The sequence below is a fragment of the Mesoplodon bidens genome (assembly GCF_964165515.1).
Source record: "Mesoplodon bidens genome assembly, chromosome: 14".
Lineage (NCBI taxonomy): Eukaryota > Metazoa > Chordata > Mammalia > Artiodactyla > Ziphiidae > Mesoplodon > Mesoplodon bidens.
This window is the reverse complement of record NC_138170.1, coordinates 64,880,569-64,896,184: the sequence shown is the minus strand read 5'-3', so window position 1 is coordinate 64,896,184 and position 15,616 is coordinate 64,880,569. Positions and strand designations below refer to the sequence as shown.

Below are 15,616 nucleotides of genomic sequence, written 5' to 3'. Positions count from 1 at the left end.
TCACCCTCCCCCAGTTTGTTTAGATTGGATGCCTTCTCTGTTCTATGCATGACTGTCACCCTGGGATCTCCCTTCATGATCATTTTGGAGGTTCTCACATGTGTTGGATCTCTTGTTTCCTGTATTTCAAGTCTCCCTCAGTCTTGTTTACTCTTGTTTTAGCAGAGCCCGTTTTCCAATAGCTTCTTGAAAAAAGATTGTATGGGAGGTAACTTTGAGACCTTGTGATAGTGTTTTTACTATCCTTACACTTCAGTGAAAGAGTGACTGGATGGAATAATTTTCTTGAGAATTTTGTAGGCATTGTTCTGTTTTCATCTTGCTTCTGGTATTGCTGCCGAGTCCAAATCCAGTCTAATTTTTGATCCTTTACATGTGACCCATTTTCATCCCTCCAGAGGTTTTGTAGAATGTCCATCATTTCCTCTGTTCTGAAAGTTACAGTGACGTGCCCTGGTGAGCATTTGTTTTCATCCATTATCCTAGCTTTCAGTAGGCTCTGTTAATATGGAGTGTCATGTCCTCCTGTTCTGGGGAGTTTCTATGAATTATTTTGTTGCTGGTTTCCTCTCCTCCAGTTTCTCACTACTTTCTTTTTGAAGTTTATATGATTTGCCTATGAGACCTCTGTCTTGGTCCTCTAATATACTTTCTGTCTCTTCATCTTCTGCTTGACTTTTGGGGGGATTTCTTCAGCTTTATTTTCTAACTCTTCTGTTGAGTGTTTCATTTTTGCTAAACATTTGCTGTGTTTTAAACTTCCAGTAGCTCTCATTCTCTGAATGTTTCCATTCTTCATTTTATCAAAAATTTTTCCCCCACAGGTGCATATTCTTGTCTACCAGATGCAGTATTTCTTGTCTTTCTGAAAATGTTAAAGATAGTTTTTTTCTCCCTGAATAGTTTGTTTCTTTCAAGTATACTTTTTTCTGTTTGTTTTGGTATCTAATGTCATGTTAAAGTCTTTCCTCAGATGTGTCATAATCTACTCACAGTAAAAAATAGGGGACTTACAAAGAAGCTTGCATACAGGTGAGGGTTATATGAACTTTGGGCTTCACTGCAGGGTGATTAGCTGGAATTTTTATTACAGCTAATAAAAAGGGAACCACCAGTGTTTCTATATTTTCATCCTTCCTCATGGTCTGGTCAGACTCCTCAGAGAAGTGTGCTCCAGTAAGTCAGCGTAGAGCTGTGCTATTCATATTCAATGCAGTAGCCACATGTGGCTATTTACATTTAAATACCATTAAATTAATAATTCAGTTCCCCAGTTGAACTAGCCAAATTTCAAAGGGCTCAGTGGCCACATTTAGTTAATGGCTGCCATGTTGGACAGCACAGCTATTGAACATTTCCATCATTGCAGAAAGCTTTATTGGAGTGCACTGGACTAGGACTAAAATCTTGTTGCAGTCATTTGAGAGCTCAGTGAGGGAAGACTCTGTGGGGTCTCAGCGTTCACGATTCAGTAGGTATATGGTTACTTAATCCCACAGAGCAGTTACTGCCCTCAGCTGTGTGTCCCCCAGCCCAGAAACTGTTTCACTTTCTCCAGAGAAGACAAAGGCTGAAACAATATGCTTAACTCTTCATATTACTTTTATTACTCAGTATTTACTTTTTGGCTTTTAAGTCTTACTGGTCCCAGTTCTGGATTCTCCACTGCATTTTCCAGGAATGCCCCTGGTAATAGGTTCTTTTTTTTTTTTTTGCGGTATGCGAGCCTCTCACTGTTGTGGCCTCTCCCGTTGCGGAACACAGGCTCCAGACGCGCAGGCTCAGCGGCCATGGCTCACGGGCTTAGTTGCTCCGCGGTATGTGGGATCTTTCCGGACCGGGGCACGAACCTGTGTCCCCTGCATCGGCAGGCGGACTTTCAACCACTGCGCCACCAGGGAAGCCCTATAGCAAGGTCTTTTGATAATAAAACCTCCAATTTATAAATCCACTATGGTGCACGTGCGGTAGGTAGAACAGAGTAAAGGCCCATTGAGATTAGGATACTATATAGTTGGCCAGATTATTACTACCTAAATGATTTTTTTTTTTTCCGGCACGCGGGCCCCTCACTGCTGCGGCCCCTCCCGCCACGGAGCACAGGCTCCGGATGCGCAGGCCCAGGGGCCATGGCCCACGGCCCAGCCGCTCCGCGGCATGCAGCGTCCTCCCGGGGCACGAACCCGCGTCCCCTGCATCGGCAGGTGGACTCCCAACCACTGCGCCACCAGGGAAGCCCTGATTTGTGTTTTGACACTAGTTTTGCAATATTCAAATTTCAACATTGAGTTTCAGCAAAATTACAGATTACTTACATGTCATGAACCTTTGGGTTGTTCATGAATATGAATCTGTAGGTGTTAAGTATGTAAATACTGAGAGCCTTTTGTAAAGTGCCTGGCAAATATTAGGTGCTCAAAATATGAGGGAATTTTTCCTAACTTCCTCACCTGTGAGCATCCTGGTTAAGCGGTGTGGTCACGATCATCAGGCTGTTGAGAGTTGGAACTGGATCAGGTGCTCCTGGTTCACAGACCTCTTTAATACCAGCATCTGTCAATGCTGGATTTTTGCTGACAGTCCCATGCACTGTTTTAGAGGGCAGAGAAGCTCTTTGCTCTTAATCAGTATACAGGTTGGTTTTATTGAGTCCAGGCTTATCTACACCATGTCACTTCTGACATTTATTCTAAAACATGAGTCATACGCCTTAGGTTTTTTCCCACCCATGGTGACATGCTCAAGGTGGTATTCTTGTCTATCCTGCCCTGGTTATGTGCACTTTGTCTTTCGGACCAGGGTCTTCTTGATTTCTTGCAGCTCCCCGATGTATACCCTATACCTCATTAATATGTAATAAGTTACAGTTCCTTGTTTAAGCCATGCTGTTTCAAATTTATGTGACTCTACATGGTTTTTTTTTTAATTAATTAATTAATTAGTTTTTATTTTTGGCTGTGTTGGGTCTTCGTTGCTGTGCGCCGGCCTTCTCTAGTTGGAGCGAGCGGGGGCTCCTCTTCGTTGCACTGCAAGGGCTTCTCATTGTCGTGCCTTCTCTTATTGCAGAGCACGGGCTCTAGGCACGCGGGCTTCAGTAGTTGTGGCTCATGGGCTCTAGAGCGCAGGCTCAGTAGTTGTGGCGCACCAGCTTATTTGCTCTGCGGCATGTGGGATCTTCCTGGACCAGGGTTTGAACCCGTGTCTCCTGCATTGGCAGGCGGATTCTTAACCACTGCGCCACCAGGGAAGCCCTACATGTTTTGTTTCATTGTCTGGAGTAATCTCTCCCCTCCCCCAATTTCTCATCCTCTAAGTGTCTAACACCTTCTTTAATCCCTTCTAGCAGAGCTCATCTTGCCTTGCTTTGACCTATCCTTAACACCTGTTACATACCTCTATTATAGTATGTATCACACCAAATTGCAATCGTTCCTTAGCACACTTAGCTTCCCTCCTAGACTATGAGAGCAATGCTTGTTAATATTTGAATTGTTATGTGAATTAAAAAACTAAGGAAATTTTGTGAAGTAAAACGTCTTTCCTTCCTGAGCAAGGAACTGTCAGTATCCCTAGTAGATTCCCTTAATCCTTGTCAGGGAGTATCCTCCCACATTGTCATACTGTAGGAATAATATATGCAACTGAATAAGAAGTCCAGGTGGGCTATGTTTTGGTTCCTGCCTTTGCTTGGCATTGTAGTCATTGGAACCACAGATGGTTAGACAAGGGCAAGCATCAGAATCAGATTATGAGCTAGGAAGTTAGTGGGTAAGAGATCTTAATTCATTGAGAAGGGACAGTGGTCTTAAGGGGAAAAGTTCCTGGGTTACACTGAAGTAGGCATAGCTTTTCAAGAAGATCTGCAGTTGAGTTCTATGTATCTGTACTCGGCAATAAAATGGATATGCCATTTTAAAACTATGATTATTTTCCAAATGGCTTTTATTTTTTGAGAATGCTATCAGTATTATACAAAGAATGCACAGAAATATTAAATTACGGTGTTTGTGATTACCTTTGCAGTGATGTGGCCCTTATTTTAAAGGATTTTAAAAGATTAGGTGGTTCATTTACCAGTTATTTAACCAGATTTTTTTCCAGCAGAAGCTGGCAACCCCCATCCTCAGCTCACCCCAAGTTTTTGTATGCTATATGTTAAGTACTAGGGAGTGTTAAGGTAAGAAAAGACGTTAGATTTCCTCACTAAGTTCCTATAAACTTCACTAACATACAGAATAATTTTTGCATGAGATATTAAAAACTTGGTTTAGATTTATGACATCTTGATTTTGTATAGTGTTTAAAGTGTGTGTTTAATTACAAAAGAAGTATATGCTTGAAAAAGAACATACTGTTGAATTTTAGACTGAGCATGGACTCTGACACCGAATTACCTGGATTCAAATCCCAGCTCTGCCATTTACTAGCTGTATAATCTTGAGCATATTACTTAACCACTTCGTGCCTCGGTATCCTTATATATAAAGTGTGGGGTAATGAAAATATCTACACCATGGGATTATTGTGAGTATTAAACAGGTTCACGCATTTAAAATATATGAAACAGTGCCTGGTGTATTCTAAAAGCTTGGCATAGTTTAGATGTCCTTATAATTGAAATAATCCAGACGTGTAGAATTCCCCAGATCATAAGAGCTTAATGAATATTCTATCAGATTTTATCTCACATAGCATAATCTTTTTAATTTAGTTCTTTTTAATTTAGTAAAGATAGTAAATATACGTTTTGTGAGCTTCAACAAATGCATAGTCTTGTAACCATCACTGCAATTGGGAAATAGAACAGTTTCCTCAACCCCTAAAACTTCCCTTGTGCTGCCCCTTCACAGTCAAACACTCCCCCTACCCCTAACCTTTTGACAACCACTGATCTGTTCCCTCGTATAGTTTTGCCTTTTCCAGAATGTCATATAAATGAAAACATACAGGTAAAAAGAAATCATGCCTTTTGAGCCTGGCTTCCTTCACTCAGCATAATGCATTTGACGTTAACCCCAGATGTTGCATGTATCAGTCATATGTTTTTTCACTGCTGAGTAGTATTCTTTTCTATGTATTAGAGTGTGTTTATCCCCTCACCCGTGACTGACATTTGGGTTGTTTCTAGTTTTTTGCAATTATGAATAATCCTGCTGAAAACAATTGTGTGCAGGTTTGTGTGTCAACGTAAGTTTTCAATTTGTCCTGGATATTCAGTAGTGGGATTGCTGGGTTATATCGTAAATGTACATTTAATATTTTAAGAAACTGTAAAGCTGTTTTCCAAAGTGGCCATACCATTTTGCATTCCCACCAGCAACGTGTGTGAGTTCTGGTTGCTCTGCATCCTTACCAGCACTTGGTTTAGCCAGTTTTTGTTTTTGTTTTTTTTAAATTTTGTTTATTCTAAATAAGCGTGTAGCTAGCATAATTCTTAACCAAGTTTTCTATCAAATCCTTGAGACTTGGAAGAAGAGAGAGAACAGGGCTAGATTAAATGCAGAGTTCATAAGGAGGGGCTGGAGAGACTGTTAGATATGTAAGAGCTTGGTATGTCTGTCATGTTCACTGTTGTATCCCCAAATAACTGGCACAGGGCCTGACACACAGTAGGAATCTCTCTGCATGTTTATTGAATCACTGTACACATGATTGAGAGGTTAGGGAAGAAACAGGCGTAGGATGGAAAAGTAATTTTAGATTAGACTTGGTTTGAGTAATCCCAGTATATCACGTGACACATCTCTTAACTCTTCTGGTCCTTAGCTTTATCACTGTAAATTGAAAAGATTCTGTTACATGATACCTAAGCTCCTTTAACTATAATTTTTTTCCTTTTAATGACATCAAATGAGAAGTAGTTTAGTAAGTGAGGAAGAAGCATGTCAGAGCCTTTGATGGGGAGGTAGTTGTATATGGATGTAAAGTATAGCCCTTCAGGGAGTTGAGGGGTGAGTATCTAAACAGAGAGCTAGATAATGGCAGAAACAAACAGTAGATTTAAAAAAAGGTAGTTACAGGGGGATTTTCAAATCGAGTAGTAGGATTGCAGGGATATTTTGGAGGCAGGGGTTATGAAAGGAAATAGGGGTTGAGAATACTAAATTTAGCCACTCTTTTAATTATTATTTTAGACTGGAGAGAAGTGGCCTATAGTGTCTTTTAATGCAAAGAGGAGGAGCTGAGCCTCAGAGAAAGCAAAGCCAAGGGTGTGTAGAACTACAGACCATCCTGGGCCCTGTGTGAGCAAATTGTTTGGCTACTGTTTTTCAGTGTTCTTTTTCTCCACCCTCACTCCCTCAAAGCACTTCTTAGAAATTCAGATCTAGAGTTTAGCAGAAAGCCAGTTCTTAGCAGATATTTGTTCTGTTTGTACTTTGAAGGATTTTGTATATAACACTGTCAAGTATTGGTAGAGATTTAAAAGTATACCAAATATGCGGAAAAACTTGATTTGGTGTAAGAGACTTGACCTGTTTTGTTTGTCTGACTGACATTTTTTAAAGCACCATGACATTTGAAATTTTATTTCTTTTTCCTGTTGTGATTCTGTTCAAATATTCAGAGGTCTTAATTGCTGAAATACCTTTTAAAAAAAATCATTTTACCTATTTTATTTTTGGCTGCGCTGGGTCTTCATTGCTGCGTGCGGGCTTTCTCTAGTTGCGGCGAGCGGGGGCTCCTCTTTGTTGCGGTGCGCGGGCTTCTCATTGTGGTGGCTTCTCTTGTTGCGGAGCATGGGCTCTAGGTGCACTGGTTTCAGTAGTTGTGGCACGCAGGCTCAGTAGTAGTGGTGCATAGGCTTAGTTGTTCTGTGGCATGTGGGATCTTCCTGGACCAGGGCTCGAACCTGTGTCCCCCGCATTGGCAGGTGGACTTCTAACCACTGCGCCACCAGGGAAGCCCTGAAATACCTTTTTTAATATATAAATTTTAAGGCCATTATTGTTTTCATGGTTTTAGTGTTTCCAATGGTTTTATTATCCTGAAGCAAACCATGTTTTTGCTCTAATAGAGTTTAGATTGTAAAATCAAATGTTTGATTATTCATTTTAGACTGTGCTTCCAACATTTTATTTTTAAAACATCAATATTTTGTTCATCTGGTTATGAGGACCCTCAAAAGTAATCCATTGGCAAATAATTACGAAAGTGAGTGAGGAGTCTGACTTCTACTTAACCTTTCAGCTCATAAAGACCAATTGCCCAAAGATATTACTTTTAGGTTCTAATGTAAAAAATTAATATTTCTAGATTTAAAAAATTCTTTTTTAGTGCACTCTGTAAAATTACCATCACTGTTAGGCACAGTCACCCTTAGGAAGCTGTTCTGCAGTTCTTAGTCCATTAAATCTACTTTTTATAGTAAGAGATAAAAAAAATGAACTCTGGAATATTTTAAAATTTTGTGTTGGATAACGTCTTGGAAAAGAAAATATACAGTTTTATGTTAATACTAATAAGCAGAACAAAAAGCAAGGTTTTTTAAACAGCTTTTTTCTTTTTTGGGGGAGGTCAGTTGAGAGTATCTCTTTTTTTTCTTTATTTCAATTAAAAAAAGAGAAAAGTTGAGTTATAATGTTGTGTTAGTTTCTGCTATACAGTAGAGTGATTCAGTTATACATATATATATGTATTCTTTTTCATATTCTTTTCCATTATGGTTTATTACAGAATATTGAATTTAATTCCCTGTGCTATACAGCAAGACGTTGTTTACCTTGTTGTTGTACTGCTAATCCAAGACTCCTACCGCTTCCCTCCCCCACCCCCTTTCCCCTTTGGTAACCATAAGTTTGTTTTCTATGACTGAGTCTGTTTCTGTTTCATAAATAAGTTCACTTGTGTCATATTTTAGATTCCATGTATAAGTGATAGCATATGGTATTTGTCTTTCTCTTTCTGATTTACTTCACTTAGTATGATAATCTCTAGGTCCATCCATGTTGCTGTAAATGGCATTATTTCATTACTTTTTATGGCTGAGTAGTACTCCATTTTGTATATATAACTCATCTTGTTTGTCTATTCATCTGTCAGTGGACATTTAGGTTGCTTCCGTGTCTTGACTGTTGTAAATAGTACTACTGTGAACACTGGAGGTGCACATATCTTTTCGGATTTTGGTTTTCTCTGGATAAATGCCCAGGAGTGGGATTGCTGGATCATGTGGTAGCTCTATTTTTAGTTTTTGAAGGAACCTCTATACTGTTTTCCATGGTGGCTGCACCAATTTACATTCCCACCAACAGTGTAGGAAGGTTCTCTTTTCTCCACACCCTCTCCAGCATTTGTTATTTGTAGACTTTTCAGTGGCCATTCTGACCAGTGTGAGGTACTTCATTGTAGTTTTGATTTGTATTTTTCTAATAATTAGCGATGTTGAGCATCTTTTCATGGGCCTATTGAGAATCTGTCTTCTTTGGAGAAATATTTATTTAGGTTTTCTGTCCATTTTTTGATTGGGTTGTTTTTTTGTTATTGAATTGTATGAGCTGTTTGTATATTTTGGTAATTAAGGCCTTGTCAGTCAAATTGTTGGCAGATATTTTCTCCCATTCGTAGGTTGTCTTTTCATTTTGTTTGTGGTTTCCTTTGCAGTGTATAAGCTTATAGGTTTGATTAGTTCCCATTTGTTTATTTTTGCTTTTATTTCTGTTGCCTTGGGAGACTGATCTAAGGAAACATTGCTAAGTCAGGGAATGTTTTGCCTGTGTTCTCTTCTAGGAGCTTTATGGTGTCATGTCCTATATTTAATCCATTTTGAGTTTATATTTGTGTATGGTGTGAGGGTATGTTCTAACTTTATTGATTAACATGTGGCTGTCCAGCTTTCCCAGCACCACTTGCTGAAGAGATTGTCTTTTCTCCATTGTATATTCTTGCTTGCATTGTCAAAGATTTTTTTTTTTTTTTTTGGCTGCGCCACCTGGCATGCAGAACCTTAGTTCCCCAGCCAGGGATCCAATCTGTGCCCCCTGTAGTGGAAGCGCAGAGTCCTAACCACTGGACCATCAGGGATTTCCTGTCGAAGATTAATTGACCATAGGTGTGTGGGTTTATTTCTGGGCTCTGTATTCTGTTCCATTGATAAATATATCTGTTTTGGGGGAGAGTATCCATTTCTAATGTTCTGACTTGTTAGACCTGTAGGTCATGTAAGAGGGCATTCAAGCTCATATTCTTTATCAGGGCCTATTCTGTAGCCCTATAATTAAAGATTATTACATGTATCATTCTGAAATTCAATTTGGACAGTTACAGTAACAAAATATATCGATTTTTTTTGTGTCTTTCAGAATCATGGTGTCATGGAGAGGGATATACTTTATACTCACTCTGTTTTGGGGAAGCTTTTTTGGAAGCATTTTCATGCTGGGTCCCTTTTTACCTTTGATGTTTATAAACCCATCTTGGTATCGCTGGATCAACAACCGCCTTGTGGCAACCTGGCTCACGCTACCCGTGGTAAGTTAAACAGCAGAGAAAGAGACCATACCAAAGAGACCGTACCAAAGTGACCAAACCAAAGTGGCCTAGCCTATTGCTTTGTATATTGTTAGAGTCAGATTTAGTCAAATATTAGAAGAAACATATTTGTGTTACATAAGAAGCACATTAGTTTTTGTATTTCCCCCTTTAAATGAAAGAGAGAAATGAAGTAATTCATGTCCTTGAAATAAAATATGTATTTAAGGGCTATATTCCAAAATTGAGTTTCTTCCATATTCCTAATGAATTTTATTTTCCTTCATTGGGGTATACTTTAGTAAAATGCAAAAATCTAAAGATGCAGACTGAAGAGTTTTTACATTGTTAATTTTATATTGCATTTCCGTTTATTTTATTTATTTATTTATATTTATTTTTATTTTATTTATTTTATTTTTGGCTGCATTGGGTCTTTGTTGCTGCGTGTGGGTTTTCTCTGGTTGCGGCAAGCGGGGGCTACTCTTCGTCGTGGTGTGCGGGCTTCTCATCGCAGTGGCTTCTCTTGTTGCGCAGCACGAGCTCTAGGCACATGGGCTTCAGTAGTTGTGGCACGCAGGCTCAGTAGTTGTGGTTCACAGGCTCTAGAATGCAGGCTCAGTAGTTGTGGCACATGGGCTTAGTTGCTCTGCAGCCTTTGGGATCTTGCCAGACCAGGGCTTGAACCCATGTCCCCTGCATTGACAGGTGGACTTTCAACCACTGCGCCACCAGGGAAGCCCCTTTGTAGTGTATTTTTTATTTCAGTTATTGTTCATCTGTTTGTTTATTCTTTATTTCTCCTAAGTCTTTGTTAAATATTTCTTGCATTGTCTAGATCTGTGCCTTCACTCTTTTTCTGAGATCTTGGATCATCTTTACTATCATTACTCTGAATTCTTTTCAGGTAGATTGCCTATCTCCACTTCACTTTGTTTTTCTTCTGGGATTTTATCTTGTTCCTTCATCTGGGACATATTCCTCTCATCCCATTTTGTCTAACTTTCTGTGATTGCAGTTTCCATTCTGCAGACTGCAGGGATGTAGTTTTCTTGCTTCTACTGTCTGCCCTCTGGTGGATGATGCTGAGAGGCTTATGCAGGTTTCCAGGTGGGATTGACCGGTTCCTGCGCACTTGTGGGTGGAGCTGTGTCTTGTCCTTCTGGTGGGCAGGTCTGTGTCAGGGGGTGTTTATCTGGCAGCTGTGTGCTCAGGAAGACTTTTAAGTAGCCTGTCTCCTGATGGGTGGGGCTGCGTCTCTGCCCCCCGGGCCCCCCCCCCATTGTTTGTTTGGCTTAAGGCATCCCATCACTGGAGCCTACAGGCTGTTGGGTAGGGCCAGGTCTTGGTCAGAAAATGGCAGCCTCCAGGAGGGCTCACGTCAGTGAGTACTCCCCAGAACTATCACCACCAGTGTTTTTGCACCCCCGGTGAGCCACAGTGTCTCCCCTCCTTTGCAGGAGACCCTCCAATACCAGCAGGTACGTCTGGCCCAGGCTCTTATGAGGTCACTGCTTTTTTCCCTGGGTCCTGGTGCACACGAGACCTTGTGTGAGCCCTCCAAGAGTGGAATTTTTGTTTCCCCCAGCCCTGTGGAATCCCTCCTTTCAAACCCTGCTGGCCTTCAAAGCTGGATTCTCTGGGGGCTCCTTCTCCTTTTGCCAGATCCACAGGCTGGGGAGCCTGATGTAGGGCTCAGAACTTTCACTGCTGTGAGAGAACTTCTGTGGTGTAATTATTTTCCAGTTTGTGGGTTGCCCACCCGGCAAGTATGGGATTTAATTTTATCGAGTTTCCGCCCGTTCTACTGTCTCATGGTCGCTTCTTTGTCTTTAGATGTAGGATATCTTTTTTGGTAGGTTCGAGTGTTTTTTTTTTGGTTGATGATTGTTCAGCAGTTAGTTGTGGTTTTGGTCTTTTTGTAAGAAGAAGTGCGCTTACATCCTTGTACTTCGCCATCTTGTCTCCACCTCCTCCATTTATTTTATAAAATGACAAATTAAGATTCAGATAACAGACTTCTTAAAACTTGTGACATTGATGTGATCAAGTCTCCCTAGTAACCACAGAATTTAGGAATGAAGTCATTTTCTGTCTGTGGGCTAGGTTGAAAACGTGTGAGGTAAAAGTGCATACAAAATGTATAGTAAATTCTTGGAACAGCTAGATATTTGCTACGAGGTCTGTGCATACTGCTCTGAGCACATGTCCCTCTGACCCTGAGAGCTGGTTACTCCTCATAGGTTTCCAGTCTATACTCCTCCCTTCTCTGGCACTGAACTGGTTTCAGCCCTTTGTTGTTGCTTAAGAGCAGTGCCTTCTCCAAAAATGAAGTGTTGTGCAAGCAGCCTCCTTTACCTTGAATGAATCATATTTCCTGAGAGCGTTCTGTTCCTTCTTTTCCCTGAGCAACACCTGGAACTTAATTTTACTGGGTTTATTGACCTGTCTTGGTGGAGGTGGTGAGTATAATAACCTGAAAAGAAGAAGAAGGAGGGAATACTCTTCCTTCACTTGTTGAAGGGTCTTCTCTACCTGTTTCTTTTGAATGAGTTGTCTTTTTCCCCTCAGGCAGACTGCCATTGTTGTGTTTGTAGAGAGGAAGGTATCAATGCTGATGCTATAGACCCCTCAGGTGGAGGTTGATAGGGAAAGATTTCCAGAAACAGTGGTTGGTGGGGGAGTACCTACCTTGATAGAGAAGACGTTTCTCAAAAGTTCCCTGTAAATTGAATTTTAATAAATTGTTTACAGTGCACTCTCCTTCTTCTCATATTTTAAAAAGAAATCCTTTGATGAATAATTTTATAGATTATATTCCTCCCTTGTTACAAGGTTAATTAAAAATATTTTATTCAGGCGTATCTGTTTTATGAAATGTGATATTGTTAAACTAAAAGTAGTCTCCTCCTTCTTATTTTCTTTTCTCTATTTGTACTTAAAGCTGACTTTTCTACAGGCACAAACTAAAGGGATTGTAACCTACTGGTAGGTAAATACCTGTGGAAAGGTATGGCATATTTAATTCAGATATAAGGAGAAGAATTAGGAGGTTTTGTTAAAAGGAAAAATCAAACAAAAAACCCAAGGGTAATGATGATCATAGCTATTGACCACTTATGTGGCAGATGTTATGCTAAGTGCTTTAATAAGACAGCTACATTTTAGGTGCCACCATTATCCCCATTTTATAGAAGAGGAAATGGAAGTTTTGAGAAATTTAATAATTTGCCCAAGTTCACATGCATAAGCAAATTATTTAAAAAGAGTTGAGATTAAACTCAGTTTGTCTGCTGCCATTAGAGCTTTAGGTGATAAGAAAACCTTCAAAGGTTGGTCAGAGTCACCTGGCACCTTAACCATTCCAGGTGGTAAGAAACTCATTGGCACCTCATGATTGTTTCTAAAGAAGATGGAGTTCTTTTCAAGCCAGGGAATACCTCACTTTGGCAAGGGGGGGTGGGGGTGGGAATCTGAGAAACCAACAACTTGTAATAAAATCAGTTTCATTAGTGAGATGATTCCCTTGCAGTGGAAGAGGAAAGTTGGCAAGAAATAGTCATAGAAAGCCTTTTCTTTTTCTAGAGAAACCAAAGACATAGGTTGCTGAAATACCTGGAACGAGGAGCGTATTAGTAACTACTCGTTGGATGAGTGGACAAACATAAAGAAGTTTCAGGGTCAAACTATCTCAAACTTCAGTATCAAGAATTGTGCAGTATCCTCTCCTCTATTTGTTGAAAGAAAAATTTATATATGTTTATATTTTTATAAATGTTATAAAATCATGCCTTTAGGGATTACGTAGTGTATCCTTAGTGTGTCATAGTCCACCTAGAGTAATTTTACTACGTATAAAATGTAAGAGCCTTGTAACAGTGTGGTGCATTTATTCTCACATTCTTTGTGCTGTTATTGTCATATTGCATCTACTTACACAGTGAACTCCATAGAACAGTGTTTTATCTAAATATCCATTTACAGTGTTTTTTGTTTTTTGGCTGCGTTGGGTCTTCAATGCTACGCGCGGGCTTTCTCTAGTGGTGGCGAGCTGGGGCTGCCTTTCGTTGTGGTGCGTGGGCTTCTCACTGTGGTGGCTTCTCTTGTTGCGGAGCACAGGCTCTAGGCGCACAGGTTTCAGTAGTTGTGACGTGTGGGCCCAGTTATGGAGCGCAGGCTCAGTAGTTGTGGTGCACGGGCTTAGCTGCTCTGTAGCATGTGGGATCTTCCTGGCAGGGATCAACCCCGTGTCCCCTGCACTGGCAGGCGGATTCTTAACCACTGTGCCACCAGGGAAGTCCCACAGTGTTTCTTATTCTTCCTGTATGGTACAGTTTCTATCTAGTGACATTTCCCGTCAGCCTGAAGAACTTCCTTAAGCTTTTCTTGTGGTGAGGGCTCCTGTAGATGGATTCTGTTTTTTTTTTTTTGCAGTACGCGGGCCTCTCACTGCTGCGGCCTCTCCCGCTGCGGAGCACAGGCTCTGGACATGCAGGCCCAGTGGCCATGGCTCACAGGCCCAGCCGCTCCGCGGCATGTGGGATCCTCCCAGACCGGGGCACGAACCCGCGTCCCCTGCATCGGCAGGCGGACTCCCAACCACTGCACCACCAGGGAAGCCCCGGATTCTGGTTTTATTTAATTAAAAGTTAAGTTTGCCTCTATTTTTGAAGGCTAATGTTGTTGGCATTTCTGGGATGACTCCCCTGCGGGGCCCCCCACTCCCCACTTTGAAGTTCCCCTGTCTTATGTTCCTCTTGAAGTTCTCCATTGTTTTTGATAAAAAGTTAGCTATCATACATGTTGTTGCTTCCCTTTATGTAATGTGTCATTTTCCTCTGGCTGCTTTAAAGATTTCTCTTTGTTTTTTAGCAGTTTGATTATGATATGCCTAGGTATAGTTTCCTTTATTTTGCCACGTTCCATTGGACGTCTTAGATCTGTAGCTTTGTTTTTGTCCAAATTGGGAAATTTGGGGCCATTATTTCTTTACATATTTTTTTCTGCCCCGTTTACTCTTTTATCCTTTTGTGTCCTCAATTATATGTATGTTAGATTGCTTAGATTGTTACACAGGTCACCAAGTTCACTGTGACCCTGTCTTTTGCCATCTCTAATCTGTGTTTTGTTTACACAGTGGATTTTGATTTAAAATACTGTAAAGTTCTAGAACTTACATGGGGTTCTTTTATTGGTTTCACTACTTTCTTGAGATTCCTCAAGTTGTAATTATAATGACTATATTTTCCTGTAAGTCAGCTGGGTAGTTAAGTGTGGTGCCATTTACTCTGTTAGGGCCCTCATCCTCTTTTTTTATTTTTCCTGTAGGAAATACTTTGCATTGAATATTTGCATAATTCCTACATTATTAGTATGTATCCTCCTTATCTTTCAGGCAAAATTTCTTTCTCTAATAGAAGGATGTTTTGTGTTGTAACTTGTGTTTATTGAAAAAGTAGCAGCAGTATCCCTGAACACTCATTTATTTATTATTAATTTATTAACTCTTAAGTGTCTACCATCTTAGCATATGACCTCTGTCCTTGTGGAGATAGATAATAGTTCTCTACCTAAACTGTCTTTCCTAGTTGTAGGTTTACACAACTTGACTAGTTTCTTTTCTGGCTTTCATTTGACTGAAAGACTAACTTCCTTTGTTAGAGGACAGAAGTTGACTTTCCAGGCCATGACTTTTTAGAGTTAGATTTTAAAATCACCTTTAAAGATATGAAGCCCAGTGTTTTGTTGCAGCCATCAAACATATGATTTAATGTAAAATATTCATTTTGTGGTATTGTTTCAATCACCATTACTCATTTGTTTATAAAGCATTTCTCCATGAACTATTTATATTAAGTGAAATAAGCATATTGTTCAGTTACATAAAATTAACCATCACAAGTAGCTATTTCTAATAAGTCAAACTGTTAAATAGTCATTATAAAGTCAGAGACATTTTGTTTTGAAAGTTATATAAATTTTCAAGTCCTTTACATAACTTTAAGGTTTTTCTTTCATCATCTGTACAATAAGGAAATTGGAGCAGATGGTCTTTTGAGATCCATTCCAGAGTCAGCAATGTGTATCTGATTCTAAAGCAGACATTTAGAGGTAAATTATTTTTTTTAATAACAGTCATATGTTGCTG

The 15,616-nt window shown here is 40.0% G+C and overlaps 1 protein-coding gene across 4 annotated transcripts in view; it reads left to right on the top strand.

Moving 5' to 3' along the window:
• Nucleotides 1-15,616, top strand: part of LCLAT1 (lysocardiolipin acyltransferase 1) — a 167,604-nt gene that overhangs the window by 50,273 nt on the left and 101,715 nt on the right. For 3 of the 4 annotated variants that reach the window (XM_081254167.1, XM_081254166.1, XM_081254168.1), the window contains one exon: nucleotides 9,300-9,468. The exons of the other annotated variant lie outside the window; for it this stretch is intronic. In XM_081254167.1, coding sequence (XP_081110293.1) covers nucleotides 9,304-9,468 — 165 coding nt within the window. In that variant the 5' untranslated portion in view covers nucleotides 9,300-9,303. The remainder of the gene's footprint in view (nucleotides 1-9,299; nucleotides 9,469-15,616) is intronic. 4 annotated transcript variants of the gene reach the window in all.